Here is a 27,681-nt window from a genome sequence, read left to right on the forward strand (position 1 = left end):
TCGAATGATATCTGGTTCAAGTAAGTGCAGACTTCCTGGTTGGGGAAGATTTTGTTTCACATGTGGCACCCATTTAGTTTACTATTTTGGAAAAAAGGACTGGATTTCGCGTGGTAATTATAACAATTGGATCATAACCGTCGTCATATTATATGATGAGTTTGTTTACAACTACCTGGTCGATGCCACTGCTGGTGGAGATTTATTTCCCCGAGGGTATCACTAGCACAGTAGTCAGCACCTGACATCAACTATCATTCATATAGTCATAATTATAAAGTAACTGTTTACAAAACTTTGAATTTTTGAAATATTAAGGCATTTCTACCTAAGGAATAAATTACCTTAGCTGTATTCGACAAAACTTTTAGGAATTTTTGGTCCTTAATGCTCTGAAACTTCGTGCTTTATTTGGCCTTTTTAACTGTTTTTATTTCGAGCGTTACTGATGACTCTGTTTTAGACGAGACCAATGTCCGGCACAAATACGAAATTAATATCCTGGTATCTACGATGAGTTTATTTTCTAAACGTTACAACAATATATATTCAAGTATGAATTAATTCATAACAAATTAAAATTTTTAACTGATATAAACGACTTTCAAAATATGTAAAATGTTAAGTTGACATCCAATAAAGGTATGCAACCGCTCATTTGTCTCGGTGAGGACTAATAGAAATGTAAAACATATTTCAAACAAAACTAAACTTTCAAAATTTGTGAACTATTCTGGTAATATTGGTATGAAATGAATGCTTATGATCCTGGATCACTGTTTACTCTTGCTGAATGTTTGATTTGAATAATAAAAGGTATGCGATTGAACAAATACGGAATACTTCCACTGTTTTGCAGATAAGAACAACCTGTGTTTGTATCTCACTTGAGACAAGTTTTGGGGGTCTTAGATCTTTAGCTACAAGTATATTATTGTAAATTGTATTCTTATATTGGTGGTTTTGAATGGTTTCAAATTTTGATTTTCTACCCTATGTACCACGTGTTGCACCATAATATCAATAATATTGATAAAAAAATCACATTCTGTAGTAACACCAAACAAACAAAGTGTGTCAATTAGACCTACTATGTTATGATAACTGCTCTTGAATTTTTCCTAGAAAACATGTTTGTTTGTTGTACAGATTACGGGAAATTTTTCTTGCACCAGAAAACCAATGAAGCAACATTTTACAAATCAGCTGAAATGCTTTTTGATGAAATAACGAGTTACAACCTTGACAACGTTTAGATTTTAGATGTAGATCTATGTTCACCTTTTCATAAATAATGATTTAGTGACATAAAAGAGATAGCCTTGTGAAATTAATAATTTGGCAGACTTAAAGACAAACCTGCTTCGAAAATGGACTATAAAAGAATTATTGACATGTTATGAAAGTAATACTTAACATTATAACATTAAAGAAAATTGTCATAAATCAACTGGATAAAAATAGTCTCAACTAAATATGCACATGATGTTCGAGAAGAGTGTTCTTCGTGTTATTTGATAATATTTGATATTCAATAAGCGAAAACATGTACGTACAAGTTCCATGCACATGAATGTCGAATCTTTCACAACCTTTTACAATAGATCGCAGACATTATTTTCTACATTCTGACGCCATAAATATATTATTTGCTTTACAATCTATGTAAACATGATACAATTTATGGAACTTCCAATCAAATGAAATCAATAGATAACTTCTACTAAGCATACTAAATCAATGTGTTATTCATCAAATATAATGTAATGTTTTAGTCAACTGTCAAATATAGTATCACCAATTATCATAATAATTGTCATACATCAAATAACCATCGTAATCGTCATCCGAATCATAGTATCTAAATAAACTATGTCTTTGACTGGATTGAATTCGTGAAAGCAGAAATGCCTGAACCAAATCACTGCTTACTGACGTGTGTTGCCTCACACTGAAAAACAAATAACAATTCAAGGCTTGTAAATCTTTAACAGATATATTCAATATATAACAATAAATAGTATTAACGTATATAATTTCTTATCATATTCATACAGTTAATATATATGGCCTATAATTTGACAATTCAGAAACATAAAATGTCTTTGATTTGTTATTTGTTAACATGGTGACTCGTGTGACCAAAAAACAAGAGAGTAAAATAGAGAGAAACATTAATTACAAATATAAAAGACATCATGAACGGTTCGAAAACAAATATGAAAACAAATTTTGTAATAGCTTCTTCGACACAACACTTATAAAATATTTTGTTAATGACAACAAAAGAAAAAAAGTTGGCTCTTCACTTTTTATCCATTTGAAACAATCAAAATTATTTTGAACGGCTCATTTATTCTAAAATTAAAAATATTTTGTTTACAAATATATTCCTTCTTTAAATGTTTGTGCAAACCGTGATCTAACTAAAAAATAGTGTACCATTTAAAAAAGAAAAAAACTTCCTATGTTACATAGTATATTTGTTTTCATTTAGTAACAGTTGTTCCAACACAAACCGGTCAGATGTAGTACAAATGTTTACTCATTCCCACATTGGAATTCACAGAAAAAGAGTAACTTGTTTTGTCTATCAGAATGCTTTTTGAGTAGAGATTTAAAAAATCAACAATGCTTGTCGATTGCAAAGAGGACTTTTACGTACACATGTTTTTTTTTTTTTTTTTTTTTTTTTTTTTTTTTTTTTTTACATAAATAAGGCCGTTAGTTTTCTCGTTTGAATTGTTTTACAGTGTCTTATCGGGGCCTTTTTTAGTTGACTTTGCGGTATGGGCTTTGCTAATTATTGAAGGCCGTACGGGGACCTATAGTTGTTAATGTCTGTGTCATTTTGGTCTTTTGTTGATAGTTGTCTCATTGGCAATCATACCACATCTTCTTTTTTTATGGTAACTTTGTTATTACAGTTTGTTTCCATATATACATGATATAATTAGGATTCATTGAGACGATATAAACATATTTTCAGTATGTCGTTTCAGCAACCGATCACCTGTATTTGTATTGTAAAGAATTAATTTGGAGGAAACAATTACATCTAAGAATAAAATACATTATAGCAATTTCGGTCGGTAAGCTTTATCTCATATCTATATTAAACGGTAAGTCAATGAAACAAGTTTTTGGCTGATTTTGCAGTTTAACATCAAACAAAAAAAGTTTGCACCCTTAACACAAATACGATAAAACATCATTAAAGAATATGAATATTAACATTAGACAGACATATATAAAGGATGTTAATCAACACGTTGATTTTATATTTAAAGATTCAAATTTTCCTTTTCAAACTGTCAAAGACTTATAAATTAATTACCTTCTATTCAATTCCAATTGAATTACTTCTTTGTCTTGAGCATAATCCGTCAGACCAAGGAAACATTTCATTTTTGCTGGAATCGGAAGTAAATTTACTCTTGATTCAATCTCGGAATCCTCTGCTGCTAACAGGAGTTGCTGCCTTATACTTTTTCTGCATATGATAGATAAAGACTTTGGACCTTTATCCAAACCATCGAGGAATGCTTTAAATTCGGATTTCCTTATTTCAACGTCTCTTTGCTTTCTTTTAGTATATTTGATCTCAACATCTGATAATTTCAGTGATGATACATCGAAATTGTTGAACCAAACTTCCTGCTCGATGTTCCATCCACTTAGAATGAGATATTCTGCTGTTTTGAATAGTCCAGTATTGGTGAGAGTCAGAAGTAACGATTTGTTGGCACTAGTCTCGTCTCTGAAAATAAGATATGTTTTTTTAAAAATATTTCTTATCTAAATAAATCATTGTGTATCTATCTCATCGATGTTTTTCTTTTTATACATCGTAACTTGGATGGATAGTTTTGACACTTATTATACATCTTATGCATATATAGATATGCTCTATTATACTATACTCATATAACTGACACTCAAGTGCCGATCTTTAGAATAAGACAACACGCATTAAGAATGAATCAAACATTGACCGGCACAAGAAGTATAAAAAAACACTGAAGAAACAAAATTAAGTACCGCCTACCTTCCTTGAGCTTTTGATATCTGTGTTTTGGACGCCGAGGAAGGCAGGAGATAACATCCGGCTCTAACAAGATAGTTGAATAACTTCATATCATATTCTAGTCGTGAACATCGGTTACTTTCATCATCCTCAATTGTACCATTTTCTTCAAGTATCTTGTTTAGTAATATATCTATCGCCTTCTCGCCCCTTGTCGATAAAACATTCAGTTTTGAACCATGTCGGACAAGAAGATGAACCAGATCATCTCTCCCTTTTGATTTCTCTAAAAACGAAACAAAAATGTGTGTGTCATTACAGTAAAACCACACTCGAAGAGACAACAACCCGACCAAAGAGCAGAAAACTATGTCTGCACCAGATACATGTAGTGTGTATACATATAATCTCGTATCCAACCGGTTGATTTAATCATATGTCATTAAACAATTACATTATATGTTGGTATTTTCTCACGGCTGGTTATCTACACACGCAGAACAATTGGTTCTGCAATAAAAACCGTGACAGGATTTTCCGGTTGTGCTTGAATGGAGTTATTGTCACCGCTTCGAAAGGTATGTACATTTCTAAATCGGAACTTTCTATTTCAACTGATCAATTATTGAAAATCGGAGAATGCTATGCTGTGGTAAATACGTTAACGAAGCGATACATGTATCATTTAATGTTTTACATGGAGTTAAACAACTACAAAATCAGTTGCCCCACGAAAAATTACCGAAAAAAATGACATTCAAATTTTGAAATGGTTATATTAACAGACCTACAAGTTCAAATTTAGTTTTTGTTTCGGTCAATGGGCATGAATGTCGTTCGTTTTGGGCGGCGTGTACGCTGTCCTAAATTGATAAACATCTTTAAAAATCTGAAAACTACAAATTTTCATTATTTCATGCGTGAGGGGATCGATTCTGATGGAGGACATCGCGAATGTTTGAGGGGACGTGAAATCATATCTTTATATCCAAGCTACGAGTCGTTGAAAGTTGCCTAAATTTGGTTTAAGAAATAATTGAAGTAAGCTATACTTAATTGTAGTTTTAACATGGGTAGGCATTATATTCGTGATTAATTTTGTCCGAGCGATAATGATTGCTAAAATAACACGAATATAATGCCTACCCATGTTAAAGCTACAATAAAGTATAGCTTGCATCAATTATTTCGATATTGATTAGGACAATTAAGGTGATTTCTATATCCGATGTGTATAAGTGTAGAGAGTCTGTGTATGTACTTCCATTAATCTCCCTCTATTGTTTGTAAACAACCAAACGACTGGCAATGTGATTTTTCAGAGGGAGGAGTTTTGAACATCCAGCATGAACGGTTGTCATATCTAGGTCGAATATGTCAATTTCGAATTGCAACACATAAGTCATAATAAAAGAATTAGTAACAACATGTCCACTATTTAAGAGTTTGGAAGTGTTTTAAGTTAATGAAATATATTAAACATGTTAAATGCATGCCAATTTGATAGAATTCATTGTTCTGCAGTAGTCAATATACGCATGTGCAAACAAATTTTTATTGGATTTAGGGCATTGGTTTATTCACAAAACGAAAGAAGCACATCATATGAGAATAGATTGTTCATGAAAAAAAACATTTGTGCGCAATAAAAAAAAAACTATGAAATAGAATTTGGACATAACTTGTTGAAGATAAGTTTTATAATATGTTTTAAGAAAAATAAACAGAAAAAATGGTGCCAAAGATTTATTTCTTGCTACAAGTAAATATAAAAATTTTCAAAATCAGCCCAGTGTGATTTTTTTGTCGAAAAGGTTGATCTTCCTTCATAAGAACACAAAGCTCGTTTTACAATCAAAAACGGCATAAGTTATTAATTTGAATCCTTTATTTTTGACACATTATCTGAGCTTAGTATATTTGTTGTCTAGCTTTTGCTAGGGTTAATTTCAAGCGCCTTGGTTCTGTCAACAATTTCTTCAGAAATGAAACCATATGCGTTTAGGGCATGGACATCTTTTTTTTTCAAGTTAAGTTAACATGATACCAAATGACATATCTCGTATAAAATCAATCGGGTCCAGGACCAATCCAGTATATTTTATTAAAATCCTTCGTAATTAATTCCATTTTCTATTTGCATACTCAGTGTATGATAAATATTCCTTGTTGGAATAAATTTTTTTCAGCATTTATTTTGGTATTTTTTTAAGAAATTCGTACTTGCATGTTTGCAGTATAAGTATTGTGTATGTATTTTTAGAATAAATATCCAGATTTGATCTGTGATTCAAATACTGAAACAGGTGTTTCGATTATTGTCATGTTGACCTAGGCCTATCCTCATCAGGTATCCCTAGCCAATATTTTTCCTTTCTTGTATTATTTAGAATGGTTCCAATTTGATTTCACTTATGGGGATACGGTTATTTATATGGATTGGTCCTGGACCCGATTGATTTAAAAATTCCTGAAGACAATAACAATCAAAACTAAGAAATAAACAAAGACTCGTAAAACCAAAATACATTTACATCAACAGTTATAAATAATAAATAAGAAACAACACGAACTCCACTAAAAACAGGGAGTGAAATCAGGTGCTCCGGAAGGACAAGCCTTTCCTGTACCGTATACGGCACCCGTCGTGTTATTTGTTTTGTTCAGTCCGGTTACGATACAAGGTTATTATGACTGAAGAAGAATATCAGACACTTTTGTCATAATAGCCAATCAGCTCATGATGGCGACCGTAAAATTTCTTGAGGGATGACCTTAATTTGATTGATTCATAGTCCCGACTTAACAACTTTTGAGAAAGCAGTGTTCCTCGTTCAACAAAATCAACGTACTTTGAGCTACCTCTAGAGTAACGTATCAATTGAGACACATATACGTCATATGCTGGTGCCGCTGGGATTTGGCTACACGAAATGGAAAGTTCACTATAGGAAAATTAAAATCATCGCGTTTGTAATACATTTTGGTATTTAACCTACCATCAATAGTCATTTAAAAAAAAGGTCTAAATATGAAGCAGATTTATCTGTGTCGGTAGTATCTTGAACTTCAAGTTCACTTGGATATATCAAATGTAAGTGATCACTGAATCTATTATTATTAAGAGACAGTCCATCATCAATATACTGAAATGTGTGGCACAACTGTACTTCGATTCGAGTTACATTCTTATATGAAACAAAACTAGAACCTATGTCGCTTTCCTTAATCTATATGCATATCTAGCAAAGGACATTTTCCAACATTGAATACGAGACACTTCATGTCAAACATTAGTTTTATTTCATCTTCTTTCAACGTTTGCTCAAAACAAAAAAGAGAATAAAAAACCCTTTAAGGACAATCACTGCTATAAAGAGTCTACTAACCAATATCTGCAAAATTTGACTTGTTAGTAGATCTTGACTTGCTAATAACTTTTTGATCTATTTTATTCATCTATCATATAACTTTTAGAGGAAACGCAAAAGGTCGTATATAAAGGGCAATTCCCGTTTGAATGGTCTTACATTAGTAATTTTTGGGGCCCTTTATAGCTCGCTGTTCGGTGTGAACCAAGGCTCCGTGTTGAAGGCCGTACCACGACCTATAATGATTTACTTTTTTTAATTATTATTTGGATTGAGAGTTGTCTCATTGGCACTCATACCACATCTTCCTATATCTAATGACTCCAATAAGGAGTCGTCTGACCATTTCCGCCACATTTACTGCAATATAGAATTTTTGTTTGCTAATCATTCTTGTATGGTTCTGTCTTTTATAAATTTAAGTTAATAATAGGCAAAAATTGCATGTTCTATGTTCTATGGCGATTTTTTTAATAAAACAAAATGATAATTACCACATGTATCACTGTTTACATCTTACTAAGAAGAAATTATTTAGAGTATTCTTTATTTTTATTGTTTACCTGTTAACTTGCTAAAGGATGCTCAGATTCGGGATTCGCGGCATATTTGATGTTTATCTTTGAAATTATTCACTCGTCCACCCGCCGCATACAACCGTGTTAGTTTTTATTATTTTTGATTCTATGTTTTTATTTTAAAAATTGTGCTTACTTAACCCTGTCGTACTTTAGCGCCTGTCTGAAGTTAGGAGCCTCTGGCCTTTGTTAGTCTGATATAATTTTTAAATTTTAGTTTCTTGTGCGGGAGTTTATCGCTGTATCGAAGGCCCATTGGTGTCCTACGGCTGTTTTCTGCTTGTTGGTCGGGTGGTTGTCTCTTTGACACATTTCCCATTTCCATTCTCAATTTTATCTTATTTGACTGTGGCTTATTTAAATGTATATTCGATCTGTTTGGGTTATTATATTTTATGATTTCTAATCGCTTGTCGCTAGTTTGCTGGTTAACAATTTCATTGTGACAGTCAGTTACAGTAGATTATATACCCTGTGCTGTGAAATATATGTGTTTGTCTTGTTTATATATTGTGCTGTTATAAAATTGCTAAAATTTGATTTATTTTGTGAATAGCTTTCTAATTTCAAGCCATGTTGGCTATGTTGGTTCGCAGGCGGGGTCATCGGACAAATTTATCAAGCTACATACCATAATAATGATTTGTGGTCAAGTGTGATTAAAATTGGTAAACAAGTTTAAGAGGAGAAGGTTTTTGTATAAGATAAGTACACGGATGCCCCACTTGCACTATCATTTTCCATGTTCTATGGACCGGGTAATTGGGTACAAATTCTAATTTGGCATTCAAATTAGAAAGATCATACCATAGGGAACATGTGTTTTAAGTTTCAAGTCGATTGGACTGCAGCTTCATCAAAAACTACCTGGACCAAAAACTTTAACCTGAAGCGGGACAGACGGACGAACGGACGGACGAACGAACGGACGAACGGACGCACAGACCAGAAAACATAATGCCCCTCTACTATCGTAGGTATCGTAGGTGGGGCATAAAAATTACAAAAAATTGTTAGGCATTTAAGGGCAATTACTCCTTAAATCGAAAATGTTGGTCATACCGAAGTATTTGCAGAAAATTATTGCAGTTAACAGTTTATCTTTATCTATAATTATACTCAAAATGATAACCAAGAACTGCAAAATTTCCATAATATTATCAATTCCGGGGCAGCAATCAAACAACAAATAGTCTGATTGGTCTGACAATTTAAGCCAAACAACTGTGTTTTACACTTATGTTCTATTTGAATTCATTGGGGCAAGGTTAGCTAAAAAAGGAGTAATAATTCTTTTTTTCTTATAAATTTCATGGGAGAACGTAAACTGTGGAAACACATGTTTCATAGTTATATAAGGAGAATGCCTTTTGTCGACAAATTCATTTCCATTTATTATATGTTCTAATGTACGAAGAAAGAAGGAAACTAACATTATATCCAGAACTGTATACTATATTCATTCATGTATAAAAACACATACATGTATGACACTATCCGTGTTGATAAAATAATAAATTGCTTCAAAGTCGATCAATACGCTTAAAATTTCAAAATGTTAAACAGGGTCGGGTATTGAATAGCGTCATACACAATAAAATATGAGTGAATTTAGATTCACGTGAATCTAGTGTGAAATTCCATCTGAAACACGATTATACGCTTATATCGCATGAACTGATTTCACGATTTTGTTTTTAATTTCATATTGTCCTTCACATTATAAACATTTTCTCTCATATGATATTCAAGCGAATTGCACGTAAATCTGTTTTTGAAACTCACGTAAAATTCCCATGATTTTGTTTCGCGTGAATTTTCAAAATAAAATTTATATAAATAACATCTTAATTTTCAGATTTAATCAGAACCATGAAACAATGCCATTTTTTAAAAACTTAATCTCAAATGAGTTGTTTAATTGATTTTTTCACGTCGTAGCGGTTCAAAGCTACGGGATGTGGTTTTCTTATGATTGAGGTACGTACACTTGCCGATAATTGCTTACATCCCCTTCTTTTAAAGTTTGTTCGGTAGTTGTCTCATTTGCATCAATACCGCATCTCCTTATTTTTATGGAAAAGATTGATCAACACGAGGTCTATCAAAATCCAGAGTGATCCCAGGTACTGCAGAAGGGTTAGCAAATCCTGCTCCACATGTTACACCCGTCGTGTTACTTCTTTAAAAATACGTTGATTGATTTTTATATTTTGTGAAAAGGATACACAATAGTTTACTAATAACCGACTCTTATCTAACCCTAAAACATCAACTAATTTATAAACCATTGGCCATGTAAATTTCTAACCATAACACTTGACATAATATAAAATTTTCAAATTAAAACATTATTTGGACAAACAATACACAAGACTATTTACGGGTTAAACAACACAGGTATATGAAAATTGAAAAGCACTAAGAACATCAACTGTGAAAACTTTGATTAGGTAGGTCACATTAAAGGAAAAGATGACGGGATTATAGTTACGATAACTACGATACGACAAGTGCTTATAATAATATAAATTTCTTTAAACTGGAAAAATTAAGTGGCCCGCTTTTAAAAGTTGCAGGCATTAATTTGAATTTATTTAGCCGCTTACCAAGATCACATTCAATTATCAAAACTGAAGGTACTTAATTGAATAAATAAGCAGCTTACCAAGACCACATGCATGATGTAATGCTATTTGGTGTGTGGAGTCATAGAAATTTACATCTGCTCCGTATTTTATCATCTTTTCAACCAGAAGTCTGTACCCTTTCTTTGTAGCTTCGATAACATTAGATTTTCCGTTTTTAAACTTGTTAGCATCTGCTCCCTTGCGAAGAAGTCGTCGTATAAAGTTAACACATTCGCTGTTATTAACACTAAATCGACGATTCTCCATTACATGTTGTATGCAATAGCCTTTAGATAGGTCTGCACCCGAATTCAGAAGTAGTTCTCCGATCTCGATATTTGAGCCTATTGTATATAAAACATGATTTTTAGTAACGTTTGTATTAATGAAATGTTTTTCATTTTTTTTTTTATCTCGGGTAAAGAGTAAAACCGATATCTTTCGATTGAATAATATTTTCTCGCAAAATTTGAAGTGAAAAATAGTGATCTATTGACATAATCATTACAAAAAAATATATTTAAGGTTGTTGGTATCTTATATTATGATAGAAACAAATTGTGTGAATATATGAACAGTACTTGTCAAAAAAATATATAGATCTTAATTCAATTTTCCAAAGACAATTAGTGTATACACAATTTTTTGGAGGGCCTCGTTGGCCGAGTGTTCTAAGTAATTACTACTGTAATCACTTGCCAGTCAACACTGATGTTATGAGTTCGAACCCCGCTTGTGAGGGTGCACTCGACTCCAATCTTTATTGACTAGAATTGTCAGTTTTCCTATCGAATGTCGTTGGTTTTCTGCGGGCACTCCGGCTTCCTCCATCAATAAAAACTGGCCGCCACGAAATAGTCTAAATGCGGTGCTACAAAGTGGTGTTAGAACACCAAAAATGAAAAATAACAAGAATGTGTCCCAAGTACAAGGATGCCCCATCCCCACTATCATTTTCTATGTTCAGTGGATCGTGACAATGGGATAAAATCTCTAATTTGGCATTAGAATTTGAAAGAACATATCATAGGGAACATATTTACTAAGTGTCAAGTTGATTGGACTTCAACTTCATCAAAAGCTACCTTGACCAAAAACTTTATCCTGAAGCGAAACAGACGGATAAACGGACGAACGAACGAACAGACGAACAAACGAACAGACGAACGAACGAACAGACCGACGGACGCATAGACCATTTAACATAATGCCCATAAATGGGCCATAAAAAAATCACAAAATTATTTACAATATATTACCAAGCATATGATGAGTAAAATAAAGCAATGACATCAGACGTATAATGTACGCCAGCCATGAGTCTCGTCTATAAGACTTATCAGTTACGCTCGCATCAAAAAAGTAATCGGGTTGAGAGTTCTTTCATGAAATTACTAAATTTTCATAGGTTTTTGTAACTGTGATATAATTGCTTTCTTCACCTTTAATATAAAGATACAAAACTTAGATATACGGATGATGTCTCACAAAATGTAACATTAGACGGTCTCCTGATGTACTGGACTCAATAATGCAGTTTATATAGTTTTCCATCATTTTTATCATCTTATATTAAATAAAACACACAAAAGGTGTGACAGATAGATTCACAGAAGGCCACATTGAGCTAATTGCTACAACCACTAATTCAGAACGGCAAATCCTCTTATGCACATTGATTTGGAAATTAACACAAACTATATATTGTAAAATTTCATTGAATGTGACGTTAAATTACCTTGCTCACAAAACATGCTGAGTACCGTTTCTCCAGACGTATCGCATATGTTCACATTGGCACCATGTCGTATCAACTTTGAAACGATTTTCTTCGGGTCTTCCCCTCTTTTACCACTCATCATGTAAGATGGTGTCCTTTCTTTGCAGTTCTGAACTGCCAGAAACAATGCACTCCTTTTATTCTTATCAACAGCGTTTAAGTTGATTCCTTTTTCCAATAGTAAATTAACAAAGGATAACACTTTTTCTGAAATATAAATGAACGTTTTATGTCAATAACACACCACCTTAATGGAGAAAATAACAAAAAAACATAGCTAATATAAATAAACAAATGTTTATGATTGGAAACCCATCTACTAGAGACCAAAAAGCCGCAGCAAATATAGATCACCATGCGGACTTAAACAATAAGTTTAAATACAGCCTTAAACAACCGATTTAGATATTTATAAAAATTACTGTAAATAACGGCCAAATAACAATCTCACGTGGTTCTTTACTAGACAAGAACATACAAACGTGTCGGGTATAATCTTGTTCTTTTTATATATCAATTTTAAAGTTCAGGTTCAACTTCTCTAAAGGCCATTGCTAACTATTAACATAAAAGAGGGGCGAAAGATTCCAGAGGGACAGTCAAATAGATCGAAAATTGAAAGTTCACAATTTGAAGCTGAAATAATCTTGTCGTTAAGTTTTGTTTTTCAACCGACTCTCATTGTCAAGTTCTGATATGTTAGTAAAAATATGAGGATAATGTTTAAAGAGGCCGGGATAAGGTACCGGTACTTTCTGTATCAAACTAACTAATGTAAAAGTTTTCAATAAAGTATGTATAATTTAAAAAAAAAAAAAAAAAAAAAAAAAGATATGAGGCCGACTTAACTGTATCTATTGTATCCTTTATCTCTATTTCGATGTGATAGATGCATTCAACATAGTCACCAAATTTTGAATTATTTAGTGAGAGAACATCATCTACATAGCAGAAATAAAGTTTAAGGATATTGCTATCTTCTAATCTTTCTTCCTAAGAAACGATGTTCCCGAGTGAAGTCAGCCTCATAATAATAAAGACTTAAGTCGACAAGAAGAGGGCACAATTAGTTCCAATTGGAATGCCGATGGCCTGTTGAAAAACCCGTCCTCCAAATGTTACAAATATGTTGTCAATTAAGAATTCAAGCATCTTCATAATGTCAGTTTCATAGAATTATTTTAGTTTGAATCAGAGTGATTCTTTACAAATTCAAAGTAGGATTTATCTCTCCTTAAGAATTTGAGACTAGATACTTGTATCTACATTTACCACCTGTTTTTAATTCAAACCCTTTCAATTTGTCTTTTATTTTGGAATGGGGAATACTTGTGCAGAAAGTGTAGAAAAGTCAAATGTTTTACTACTATTGGAAAATAACGAAGTCTTAGATTGTATGTACCCTAAAAAACTTAAGATTGTTTTAGCAACCACACCTCTAGAATAGACAGTTTCACAATAAGTTTGAAGCCCGGCTTTGATTGCTGATAAAATAGATGTTGATAATTTGAAAAAGGTTTCGTTGAGCACTTGGAAGCAATATGCCGTTGTTGGTAATGACAATTATGTTGATTAGGTACCCAATACAATGATGAAAGATCCAGTTCTTCATCCTTGATTGCAATTCAAAAGCAACAAAGAACAGACCTATGATTAACCAGGATTTCCTCTTTTGTAAGTGTCGTGAGGGTGGGTATATGTTGAATTTCAAAGTGAATTATCTATACCTAATTCATTTATCAAGAAGTTTGTATAATGAGATTTACACACAAAAACGATGTTGTTTTGGTCTATATTTGCGGGAACAACAACATATTTGTCATGGAGGTAAGACAAGTGTTTTGTAATATTTGGGTCTTTAAAGATTGAGGTAGCATGGATATTGATAGACCCATTCCGTTTCCTAATTCTGATTTGTATCAACGACCTCACAGCGCTAATTTATTCGGAAAGAGTATCTACGTCTTCCCTCTCACATTTAACCCATTGCCTTGCATAATCCTCGACTGAATCCTTCAGTATTTGGACGTTGGATTTCCAATTGATTGATTAAGGCTCACGATATTTCGGACCTTTGAATAACACATTTTGCAGGGAAGTGTTATTGGCAATGTTGAGGTCACTGGTAATAACGTGGCCAGCCGGATTATATGTGAAATGGAAACTAGCACAGGTGCAATCAGAAGACGCCATCGAGACCTGTGTTGCCATAGAAAAGTTTAAGAATAGAACTTATCGTGGTTCGTCGTCCAAAGTTGTCATTCTTTCGTTTACTTTTACAACCTCTTTGTCACTGAAACTACTGGGTCAAATTGGAGCAAAATTGATCCAAGTCACCGTAGGTGTATCAGTTAAAAAATGTGTCTACTGGCCCTCCATACAGATCAGACCTACATGGCAATCAATGCTTCAAAACTTGCATTTATTGTTTAACTGATTTGCGGGGTTTGGTCTAGTTTTTGGTAAAATGATAATTGGATAACTTTTTATGAATATGTTGTATTATTTCTTATTTCATCAACAACATGTCAGGGTCAAATTGGTTAAAGGGGAATGTAGAACTTATCATTTTCATTAAGTTATCAAAAAATGTTTTCTTTATTAACTGAACTATAATGAAATCGAGTTTTCAACATCTGTATTCAGTTTCGAAATGGGAATGTAGAACTTATCATTTTCAATCAATGATCAAAAAATGTTTTCTTTATTAACTGAACTATAAGAAAATCGAGTTTTTAACATCTGTATTCAGTATTCTGAAATACACTCGTTATCTACTACCTTTGTATGTCAAACTTGAAAAATATATTCATCTAACAATAACAGCTTAATTGTTTGTTATGGTATACTCAAGAACAGTATGTCAAAAACATTAAAAATATAACTGACCTGTATCAAAACTTCTTGTGAATAAGATATGAAGGCATGTCTTTTCATCTTTATTTACGACATTGACATTGGCACCAGCATTTAAAAGAAGATTGGTTGTTGACACGTCCCCTTCTTCTATAGCCAATATCAATGGTGTATATTCTTGATGTTGATTTGGATTTTCGCCATATTTAAGCAATAGCTGCACTACCTGTGAATTACTTTCCTTTTCTAGTCCCTTTCCATAATGGTAACGATTTCTGCCCATTTCTGTTGCTAAATATAGTGATGACTTGCCAGAACCATTCAAACCAAATAACAAACTATTGTCTTTCAGAAATCTTGTAACTACCTCTACTATATTCGGTTTTGCTGAAAAAGTAACAACCATTTTAAAGTACTACCATCAAAAAATACTATTTGGTATTATACCGTTAAATTCATAAAAGAAGAAAAAAAAACCCACACAATTTGAAATAAAATTTAGAATAGAAACGAGAATATGTCAAATCGACAACAACCCGACCATAGTGCAGAAAACATCCCAACACCACCAATGAAAGCATATTTGTATGTCTCAATCATGGTCTTTTAAATACTATTTATCAAAGCAACGACATTAGCTCGATTGTGGACATCCATGATTTATTTTGGATTAGATTGTTAGATTAGCGGTTATTTGTCCAAATAAGCTGACCAATGTGATTTGTAATGAGATGAAAGATTTAGAATATATAATACGACAAAATAGGCCATACACAAGTTCTTGTGTTCTTTTTTAAATAAAGATATCAAATAATTGTATTTCCCTTGAGTCACTTGAACAAGTTTTATTTAAGTATTTCTTTGTTATAGAGTTTTCTTTCGTAAGTTGTCATTGATGTGTGTGTTTGATTTATTGTCTAATTTATTTGATTCCTTGTAATCGTAGAGTCAAATGCTTTCTTGCTTTCATATGACTACTAGTATACAGTATACCAACGTGATGTAAGAGCTTCATGGAGAGGTGTATTGCCAACATCATTCCGACTAAATGGGTTACAGCCATGTGTTAACAGAGTTTCCATTGTTTTTATGTAGCCATGTTTTGCAGCACAATGCAATGCAGAATTTCCCTTTTTATTTGGAATAACACAAACCATAGAATTGAATTCTAGGAAACATAAAGTAATTTGATCAATTTCTCGATCTCTTGTTTTCAGTTTGTCTTTGTCATTAACATCTTCCTTCAATAGTGATATCAGTGGAGAATTGCCTTTTTCGTTCAAACTATCCAGTTTACCGCCTTGTTCTTTGTAATATCTAATGAAATCAACAGCTCCATCTAAATCTAAAAATGTACAAGCGAAGACGTTAAACTTTTTGTTCACGGTTTTATTTTTTTAATTGATACTCTTTTACAAAAATCTGTTATCACTTATACTTGTCAGATAATAAAACATACATGGTTTACTTTTATAAATTGCTATTTGGATGGAGAGTTGTCTCATTGGCACTCATACCACATCTTCCTATATATAATCAATTCAATAATCGTATAAAAATTATCATAGATCACGATCTCGGATTAATGATTGTTTTGTTGGTGTTTGGATAAAAAATACCACATGTTGGATGGAATTTCAATGAAAAATTCATCAAATTTGTTCATTAACCAATTTAGTAATTATACAAATGAAGTCGATATAGGTCTGACATATTAATTTGTGGTTTGCATACACATATGCACATTGGGAGCAGAACACATCTAAAAGTTAACGAATATAACAACCTTCTGTTCTTACAGTACATCCGATGATTTCATTTTTGTAATCATTGAACTTCTTCAGAACTTGTTAAAGTATGTTATGATAGTGAAACGTTAGTTATTGATAAAATTTCGAAGTTACGTAAAATTTGAGACCAAATCGTTTTCAAAACGTAGACGATGTTCTACACAAAATTTACCCATGCAAATAATTCAATTTGATTTAACTGTTGATATTACAATTAAGTATGACAAGTTATTTTCACTTTACTAATATTCAAGGACTTAGCTAGATTGAAGATATATGAAGTCATCAACATGATCAAAGAAAACAATCATGGCACTTTATCATGATGCAAGTTTTTTTCAAGACCTGTGTACATGTAGATTAATATAGTTCGTTTCTTAATGATATTATTTTATGCTACTATTTTATATCAATAAAAGAAAACCTCGTAACTATGACTAGAATATTTGCATATGTTTGGCTGACAGTCCATTGATACTCCTCTGATATTTTCTGAGGGCTTATTAATTACACTTTATCCGAGACTGGAAAAGATTAAGCTCGAACCTTGTATTCACATGTATCTTTAAATTTGCTGAATACTATTATGAACGTTGATAATTAAGCGTGTATAAAGATTTGTGTGCCATTGGTTTGCTGTCTAAATTTATTATTGACGTCCAACAGTTTTTAAATTCAGATCTATTGTTATTTATAAGTGCATTAAAATTACTTGCCTTCACACCAACATAAATGTAACACTGTATTGGAGTGATGGTCTAGCACATGTTTATTAGCTCCATGACTAACAAGACTTTTCATGGTTACAAAACCGCCCTTTTTTGCAACTGTAACTAGTGCTTTGTTTAAATCATCTTGAGAGGAAAAGGCTCCAGCATCAAGCAGACGTCGTAGTATGTAGCAAACTTCTGTAAATTCATCTCTTTCATAGAAATAGCCGTTGTTTAAATGTTTGAAAACCTTCGTTAGTGGTGTCTCTTGATCCTGATCCTTGATATCTAAAAGTGGATGCTCTTTTAACAGACAATCGAGTAAAGGTATCGCAGTCTTCGTGTCTGAAATAAAAACAAAACAACATGACAATATATAATTTGGAAATAGGCTATTCTCATTGTACTTAAATATATATGATATGAACGACTTAAGAGTCAAAAGTTTTTTGAATTACTTAAGGAAGTATCATGTAAATTTTGAGTACGTTTTTCCATTATTGTGCACACATAAAATATGATAGACATAGCATCTAACAATAATGTATGTAACAGTTAGAGAAGCTCGTTAAAAAATGCATGACAACAAACAAAAATCAAATCAAATCTGAAACAATATACGTCGGACTTAAATGAGCGTTGCTGTATAAAAAACTCATCAAAGATACCAAGCTTATAATTTTGCCTTCATTCCAATCATCAGAAGCGTTCGAAATAAGAATTCAATACGAAGCGGAATGGTTTTACCAAATGCCAATCCAACAAAATAGAATAAAACATCAAAGGCACTCTTTACATTGCTACAAAACAAACGCAGGAGACACAAAAGTATCTCACAAGTCGAAAACGAACGGACAATGCCATGGCAATAGAGGAAAACAACCACTAGACACAAAAGTCTACAAACGACAACAAGGAAAACTAAAGCATGTAAAGACTATAAATCGTTAACTGTGTATATTTGGCAATTGGTTTAAGCGTTCTTGCTAAAAGTCAATCTAAAAGATCAGACGTCAATAACGCAAAATTTATAAAGTATTATTTCCAATTTCTAGTTGTAGGTCGTTAAGGTTTCTGATTGGCTGTTAGTTAATAGTGTCCCATTAGCGAAGTAGTAATTACTTCGTTCCTGGGATGCATGTTATGTCAACCTACAACTCTGATGTGGATCATGTCTGTGTCATCTAAAAATATATGGTCATCTCTTGATTTTATATAACTTCTTTGGTAATGTTTATTGATTATTCCACTTAAAACGAATCTAAATTAAAGATGAAACATTGATTTGATTAAACTAGAGGCTCTTAAGAGCCTGTGTCGCTCACTTTGGTCTATGTGCACACTAAACAAAAGACACAGATGGATTAATAACTAGAGGCTCTAAAGAGCCTGTGTCGCTCACCTTGGTCTATGTGAATATTAAACAATGGACACAGATGGATTCATAACAAAATTGTGTTTTGGTGATGGTGATGTGTTTGTAGATCTTACTTTACTAAACATTCTTGCTGCTTACAATTATCTCTATCTATAACAGTACTTTCTATGGAAAATGTTATTGGAAATCTTCAAATTTTAAGAAAATTGTTAAAAATTGACTATGAAGGGCAATAACTCCTTAGGGGGTCAATTGACTATTTTGGTCATACTGACTTATTTTTAGTTCTTACTTTGCTGTACATTATTGCTGTTTACAGTTTATCTCTATCTATAATAATATTCAAGATAATAACAAAAAAACAGCAAAATTTCCATAAAATTACCAATTCAGGGGCAGCAACCTAACAACCGATTATCCGATTCATCTGAAAATTCCAGGGCAGATAGATCGTGACCTGATCAACAATTTTACTTCCTGTCAGATTTGCTCTTAATGCTTTGGTTTTTGAGATATAAGCCAAAAACTGCATTTTACCCCCATGTTCTATTTTTAGCCATGGCGGCCATCTTGGTTGGTTGGGCGGCGCACCGGACACATTTTTTTAAGTAGATACCCTAATGATGATTATGACCAAGTTTGGTTAAATTTGTCCCCAGTAGTTTCAGAGGAGAAGATTTTTCTAAAAGATTACTAAGATTTACGAAAAATGGTTAAAAATTGAATATAAAGGGCAATAACTCCTAAAGTGGTCAACTGACCATTTTGGTCATGTTGACTTATTTGTAGATCTTACTTTGCTGAACATTATTGCTGTTTACAGTTTATCTCTATCTATAATAATATTCAAGATAATAACCAAAAACAGCAAAATTTCATTAAAATTACCATTTCAGGGGCAGCAACCCAACAACAAAATGTCCGATTCATCTGAAAATTTCAGGGCAGATAGATCTTGACCTGATGAACAATATTACATGTCAGATTTGCTCTTAATGCTTTGGTTTTTGAGTTATAAGCCAAAAACTGCATTTTACCCCTATGTTCTATTTTTAGCCATGGCGGCCATCTTGGTTGGTTGGCCGGGTCACCGGACACATATTTTAAACTAGATATCCCAATGATGATTATGGCCAATTTTGGTTAAATTTGGCCCAGTAGTTTCAGAGAAGATTTTTGTAAAAGTTAACGCAGGACGACGACGACGGACGACGGACGCCGGACGCCAAGTGATGAGAAAAGCTCACTTGGCCTTTTGGCCATGTGAGCCAACAAGATCGTGTTTTGGGGATGGTGATGTGTGTGTAGATCTTTCGTTAGTGGACATTCTTGCTTCTTACAATTATCTCTATCTATAATGAACTTGGCCCATTAGTTACAGAGGAAAACATTTTGTTAAAATTTACAAAAAATTACAAAATTTATGAAAGTTATTAAAAATTCACTGTAGAGGGCAATAACTCCTTAAGCGGTCAACTGACCTTGTTGGTGATGTTGAATTATTTGTAGATTGTACTTTGCTGAACATTACTGCTGTTTACAGTTTATCTCTATCTATATTAATATTCAAGATAATAACCAAAAACGGCAAAATTTCCTTAAAAATTACCAATTCAGGGGCAGCAACCCAACAACTGGTTGTCAGATTCGTCTGCAAATTTCAGGGCAGACTGTTCCTGACTTGATAAACAATTTACCCCCATGTCTGATTTGCTCTAAATGCTTTGGTTTCAGAGTTATAAGCCAAAATCTACATTTTACCCCTATGTTCTATTTTTAGCCATGGCGGCCATCTTGGTTGGTTTGCCGGGTCACCGGACACATGTTTCAAACTAGATACCCTATGATGATTGTGGCCAAGTTCTGTTAAATTTGGCCCAGTAGTTTCAGCGAAGAAGATTTTTGTAAAAGTTAACGACGACGGACGACGGCGTCAAGGGATGAGAAAAGCTCACTGGCCTTTGCCTTTTAGGCCAGGTGAGCTAAAAAAAATTAAATGCAAACACAACCAATATATTGTATGCATTCAAAACGGAATTTGCATCTGTTTTGTTAATTACCGACATGCATTTTTGCATGTGTTTGGGGTAAAGTTTGAGTGTTGTTTGTGTTTTGCATGTTATATAAGATACTTAATTAGGGCGACGGTAGTTTACCGGTGTTCAAATCTTTAAAATTGAATAGGAACAGAAACGCATGAGCTCCAAACAGATGATTATTTTGTACTCAAATAACAGCATTACAAAGCATTATGGGAATGACATGTGTGCCTCTATATGCCAACCTCTTCTTATTTTCATTTAGTCGGAGTTATTTCATACACTTGTCAAAATCAAGAAGATCATATAAGCCAGATCTTAAAATTTCACTTTCAACCATCAAAATAAATTTGTTTGGGTTCCTTTAATATATCCGCCGGAACTAGACATAAATAAAGAACAGACACGGCATCCTCTGCCTCAGTAATAGACTTAACCCTTTAATTTGACATAAGCGGTCATCTCATTATCAGAATCTATGACAAACGAGATGATTTTAACTTTGAAATAATGAATTTCCCCCACTCTGACAGCAATGATATACCAACTTCAACTGCATATTAGATATACGTTTCCTAGCTCAGTTGGTATTCAAGAGGTTGCAGCAGCTACTTAAACGTTATAAAACGTCACCAAATGCCAAGCAGACAGTCCTTTGGAAGTTTTAAGTAACTTGTTGATAAATATCCTGTATAAACTGTCACAAAATACATAATGGTTTAAGAGATTTGATTCTAGGTAGTGCGGTGTTTAACTGATCCACGTATGTGTTACATTATCTTTTTGATTTGTCGTGTATTTTTTACGGAATATCCTTTTGACGTGGCTCAGTATGTTTACATCAGCCCATTATCTTTTTGAGCTATGGTCATTTTTTTGTATTCTTGTCTTTCACATTTGCTTATGTGCTTTGTTGTGGCTGTATGCATGCCATTTTGTTTTTCTTTTTTGACAAAGTTGTTTGTTTTTATAGAGATTTATTTTATAACACGATGATGAATGCTGTATTACAATGTTTGACATTTTTGCCTGTTATGTCTGTTTGTTTTGCTCAGAATAAGTGAGCAGTTTAGCTAGCTTTAAAACCAGTATAAATCTCCCATTTCTAAATAAGGAAATGACTGTACCAAGTAAAACATATGGCAGTTGTTTTTCCTTTGATAAATGCATTTGAGCTTCTGATTGTGCCTTATTATAAAGAACTCTCCAATTTAGATTTTTCTTAAAGTTTGGTATTGTTGTTATTTTACTCTTTGAAAAATTTTCATTCTCAGTGTTATCATAACTATGCATATTTTATAGTTCAACAGGATAATTTTAAAAGTGTGTTTGAACTTCAATTTTGCCATTAAGTAAGGTCTGTTCTGTTTGAATTTTCCTTGGAGTTCAATATTTTTGTTATGTTACTTTTTGCAAAGTAAATTTCATGGATATATATCATCCTTGACATATAAAACTGTTAATACAATTATCATTATATGAGATAAATAAAATTATACCCACAAGATAGTAATATAACATTTGTCTACCAACGCTTCATCAATTGACTGCCGTTGGAGTATTGTCAACAAACTACATGTATACAAATTTTTGAACCCTATTAGACTATTTTGTTTAACTACTACACGAAACTTTACGAAATACTTTACCCATCACAGCATGGTGTAATGCAGTCATTCCCTTTTCTCCTACATGATTTACGTCTGCTTTCATCTTTATAAATAATTTCACGACATCGATACTCCTTAGTTTGGTAAAGTAAATGAGAGGAGAATCTTTCAATCTGTTAGCAATATTAACATTCAGATTTTTTTCACAAACTATTTTCAACATTATTTTTTCTATCAGTTGTTTGTCCCGACATTTTTCCTTCTGTATAAACTCCCAAAACTTCATGAAGAATAAACCCACTTTTTCACCAATGTTCCTGTGTTCCAGCAAAGCATTTAATATTTTCAACGGACCTGATTTACCTGAAAAGACAAAAGAGGTTGTAATTTGTTTGTTGGTTACATAGCTGTATCACATTTAAAATATATCATTGGTATATATGTTTTGAAATAGAACTTTCTTATACTTTGCAAAATGAGGATTCGACTATGCTTTTGTCAAAAATCTAATAAAAGGAATAGGTCACCGTGCTATTTCGCAAGCTACGAGTCGATGAAAATTGCCTTAATTTTGTTGATTTTCATGAAAAAACACATTACATGTGTGTGTATAAAATGAAATCTATGAGATGTAATTTTGAACTAAATTGTGAGAAGATTGAATTTAAGATATATGTTTAGAAAATTAAAAAAAAGATGTTGTCACCGATCTTCTTTTCTTGCCACAAGTAAAAATTAAAAATGTCCCTATCAGTACAGTATAATTTTTTTACAAAAATAGTTATATCTCCTTAAATGGCATATTTAAAAGAAAAATGATTCTTAAAACTCAAGATTTGATATTTGTTTAATATTTTTGATAATACAATAAATCACCAAGGTTTTTTTTCGTATAGATAAACAGTCTAAATAATGAATTGCAAAGCTGTCTCCAAACTTGCAGATTTGGGCCAATAACCAGACCGATTTCGTACTGCGATTGTACAACCCAAAACGGCGGTATACCATGAGTCTGCCTTAAGCAAATGTTATCAGCATTATAAGCCTTTTGAGATACACATGGAGGGAATTCTTTTATTATTATCAAATTATAAAAATGCCGAAAAATTCCCAACCCAGGGCTGACTGTGCAAGGGCTGTATGGCCAAGCAAGGTTGTTAAAAGCTTTCATTTCTTGTATGGAGGCAATCATGCACAAAATTTATAAACAAAACAAGAATGTGTCCCCAGTACACGGATGCCCTATCCGCACTATCATTTTCTATGTTCAGTGGACCGTGAAAATGGGAGAAAATCTCTAATTTAGCATTAAAATTAGAAAGATCTCATCTTAGGGAACTTGTGGACTAAGTTCCAAGTTGATTGGACTTCAACTTCATCATAAACTTTATCGGTCAAAAAATTTAACCGAAACGGGACAGACGGACGGACGCACAGACCAGAAAACATAATGACAATAAATAGGGGATAAAAAATCATAGACTTGTGACAATGTGTCTCGTTTTTATCATAAATGTAACAAAATGATTGAAGTAAACGGTTGTTTACCTCTTTTAGAATGTTGATTTTACCACAATGGCATATCGAAGTCATATTAAAATATCTCATAAATGTAATGCAAATCTATACTTTTAAACGAGAAGACCTTATTTTGGGTGTCGCTTCTCTTCTTTCCACAATAAATTAATCAACACGCATCTGTGTCCTATAGGTACAGTGCATAGTCGCATTTGTCATCCATTCATATGATTATTCAGATTGAGTTATTTTGGGAGAAAAACGAGAAAAAGGGCATCCGGATATTGTCCCGTCATTGGACAAAATTTTAAGTCAGATTATACTTCCGGTTTGCGTTTTTCTGTATACTTTGAACAAACATATACTACGAATAAAGTGTATTTTCAGAATTCTATCTGCTATCATTTTCAAGTTTACTATCCACGGTGGTCACAGAGTTTATTAAATAGAGAGGGTCTGTATACTATATCAATGACCACCATGGATCGATTAGAAAACTTAGAATTGAAAGTAAATACACTTTATTTATATAGAGATACAGATAAGCGCTAAAATTATTCATGTGCACTTTTGATACTTTTTCTGAAATTCTCCAGTCATTAAATCTTTTACAAAATTCATTGATTACAAAAAAAAAGATGTGGTATGATTGCCATGTTGACAACTCTCCACAAGAGACCAAAATGACACAGAAATTAACAACTATAGGTCATCGTACGGCCTTCAACAACGAGCAAAGACCATACCGCATACTCAGCTTTAAAAGGCACCGAAATGACAATGTAAAACAAGTAATTATTTAAATGTGCAAATAGATAATAGATAACAAGCCACCACCGTAAGCACAAGTGTATTATTCTTCGTATTTATTTGTTTTATATTAGAATACAACTACGCAAAAGGTATATGCCTTGCTCTTTTAGCATTCACTCACATTTGAGCAATATAAAAACAAAAAGTAAAATCACACACATATTGAACTCAGGAATATTTAATTGGAAAGTCCCTAATTACATGGCAAGATCAAATTAATGATAAAACACATCAAACGAATGGGCAACTAATACAGCTTCAAAAAATTCTGTTTTAATTTAAACACTATACTTTCTGTAACTTGTTACATAGATATACTATTTCTTTTTGTTTTCGCGTTAATGTATCTGGCAAGGCTAAGGAAATAAAACATTTGAAAAATAAAATGAATGTTAAATTAATAAATATATGAATTAATTTCATAACTTACACAACAAACTCATGTCATATGCGTTACACTTGTACTTTCCTTGGTAAGAAAGATTTGGAGCGGATTTCAGAAGTCTTTCAACAGCATCAACAGATTCTCGTTGTATTGCTATCAGTAATGGTGTGTCGCCTTCTTTATCAACAATATCCACAGATGATTGACTGGCCAAAAGAGCATCAATTATTTGTAGTGCTTCGTGTCTTACTGTTGAACTGTATTTGGTTTCTAAAGAGTAAAATTTAATCATGTATTAAAAAAGAACAAATTAACACAGGAGAATCGCTACCTACGCTTAATCAGTGTATATTGGTAACGGTGTTCCACATATCAAAACATATATTTTAGTTTAAACAGTATTTAATAATGAAAAATGTCAAGACAAATATTACAATGTTACATAAAGTTCAAATATGGGATTCGGAAACAAGTTTGGAAAAACTTTTATAAATCCGTCTCCCTAAAAAAAAACCCCAAAAAATCTATTTAACATACAATATTACGTGCCAACAGTATATTCATTTTATGGTAGCATATGATACATTGAATAAATAAACACACACACACACGCAAATAAAAAAAAATAATAATAAATAAAAATACAAAAAATACAAAACAAATAAAATAAAGGAAAACAATAAAAAGTGAGGGAAAAAAAACAAAAAAAACAAAAAAAAAACAAACGACAAAAACAGTCAACTCTTATTTACTTTTCTAGACAGTCACTGGAACCAACACACACGTTCGACCACAATCAATTACAACGGACAATCCACTCGATTTTACATCATATTTAAAAAAAATATATAAATATATAATATATATACATATACTAGATTAACTTTCAAAACGTTTTGTTTTATTTATGTATTCAGAAACTTTATGAAATATTTGCATATTGTCCTCGTCAGCTTTTAGACCATCCCCATATAAGATAATCTTAAGATTAAAACAAGAGATCGTCCCGATAGTATCCCTTCGAATTTCATTATATTTTGGACATTTAAAGAAATAATGAGAAGTAGTTTCTACTCGACCACAGGAACACAGTGCGTTCTCGATTAGATTTTTTTAAATAGATGGTCCCTTAGAACACTACTCTGGAGCCTTATTCTTGCTAAGCATATCTGTTCTCTTCTACAGCCGAAGTGAAAATACAATGGTATTTTATTAATATTTTGAGAGAGACAAGTCTTAAAACCCGATTTTGATTGATTTAGACGGATGTCGTCGGGAATATTGTTCCAAAGGTTTACTACGGCTGGTAGAAATGACTTTTGATAATAGCTTGTTCTGCATAATACAGTTTGTAAATTTGAAGACCCCCTGGTCCTGTGGTCGTGTAGATCTAGTCTCTGATTTGGGACTAACACAGAAAGATAATCAGGACAATCTCCGTGAAACATTTGATGAAATTTTAATAACTTATGTTTGTCACGCCGAGACTGGAGAGTTTCCAAACCGGTTTCATCGTACAGCAACTGTCTCAATGTTATCTTAGTACCACCTGTAACGATTCTTGCTGCTTCTAGTTGTAAGTTTTCCAGAGATGTTTTCAAATAATTAGGTATATTATCCCAGACAATGTCCCCATATTCTAAGACTGGGCGAATGAAAGATAAATAAATAGTTTCTAAATGTTTCCTTTTAAGTTTAAACTTTAACTTCCGGAATAATGCTAATCTAGGAATAGCCTTATCAATAATCATTTTTACATGATGATTCCAGCTTCCATCTTCATTTATAATAACCCCTAAATGCTTATGCGACTCAACTTCTTTTATGATATTAGTATCCATATACACTGGCGGGTGGTGGGGTTTTTGATGCCTTTTTGAAATGGTCATTATTTCTGTTTTGTTTGGATTGAAATTGACAAGCCATTGCTTAGACCAATTATGTATTTTCTCAATATCTTTATTTAACTTTTCTGCCGCTTCATATTCGTTATCAACCACTATATAAATTGAGGTGTCATCAGCAAAAAGTTTTATATCACATTCGATGTCATTAACTATGTCATTTATATAAATGAGAAATAAAATAGGACCCAAGATAGACCCTTGGGGTACCCCAGCTGAGACATGTTCGTTATTGGACGTTTCTCCACCAATGACAACCTGTTGCCTTCTTGAGTTTAAATAGCTTTCAAAC

The 27,681-nt window shown here is 32.7% G+C and overlaps 1 protein-coding gene across 1 annotated transcript; it reads right to left on the reverse strand.

Annotated features, from left to right (window-relative positions):
- Positions 1–504: 504 nt before the first annotated feature.
- LOC143082332 (uncharacterized) lies at positions 505–25,776 on the reverse strand. Its single transcript, XM_076257975.1, has 10 exons — positions 25,531–25,776; positions 22,809–23,132; positions 17,749–18,087; positions 16,240–16,587; positions 15,276–15,629; positions 12,345–12,593; positions 10,645–10,950; positions 4,049–4,313; positions 3,338–3,760; positions 505–1,951 (listed from the first exon to the last, which is right to left on the reverse strand). Exons 1-10 carry the CDS (start codon positions 25,541–25,543, stop codon positions 1,795–1,797), a joined length of 2,778 nt encoding a protein of 925 aa, XP_076114090.1. The 5' UTR covers positions 25,544–25,776; the 3' UTR covers positions 505–1,794.
- Between the last annotated feature and the right edge of the window lie 1,905 nt (positions 25,777–27,681).

The sequence above is a fragment of the Mytilus galloprovincialis genome, chromosome 7 (genome assembly GCF_965363235.1).
Source record: "Mytilus galloprovincialis chromosome 7, xbMytGall1.hap1.1, whole genome shotgun sequence".
Classification (NCBI taxonomy): domain Eukaryota; kingdom Metazoa; phylum Mollusca; class Bivalvia; order Mytilida; family Mytilidae; genus Mytilus; species Mytilus galloprovincialis.

Coding starts and splice junctions, on each gene's coding strand:
- LOC143082332 (XM_076257975.1), bottom strand. Junction 18,088..22,808: donor ATTACACCATGCTGTGATGG/GTAAAGTATTTC, acceptor TTTTTATTTCAG/ACACGAAGACTGCGATACCT. Junction 10,951..12,344: donor CAGCATGTTTTGTGAGCAAG/GTAATTTAACGT, acceptor TATATACAATAG/GCTCAAATATCGAGATCGGA.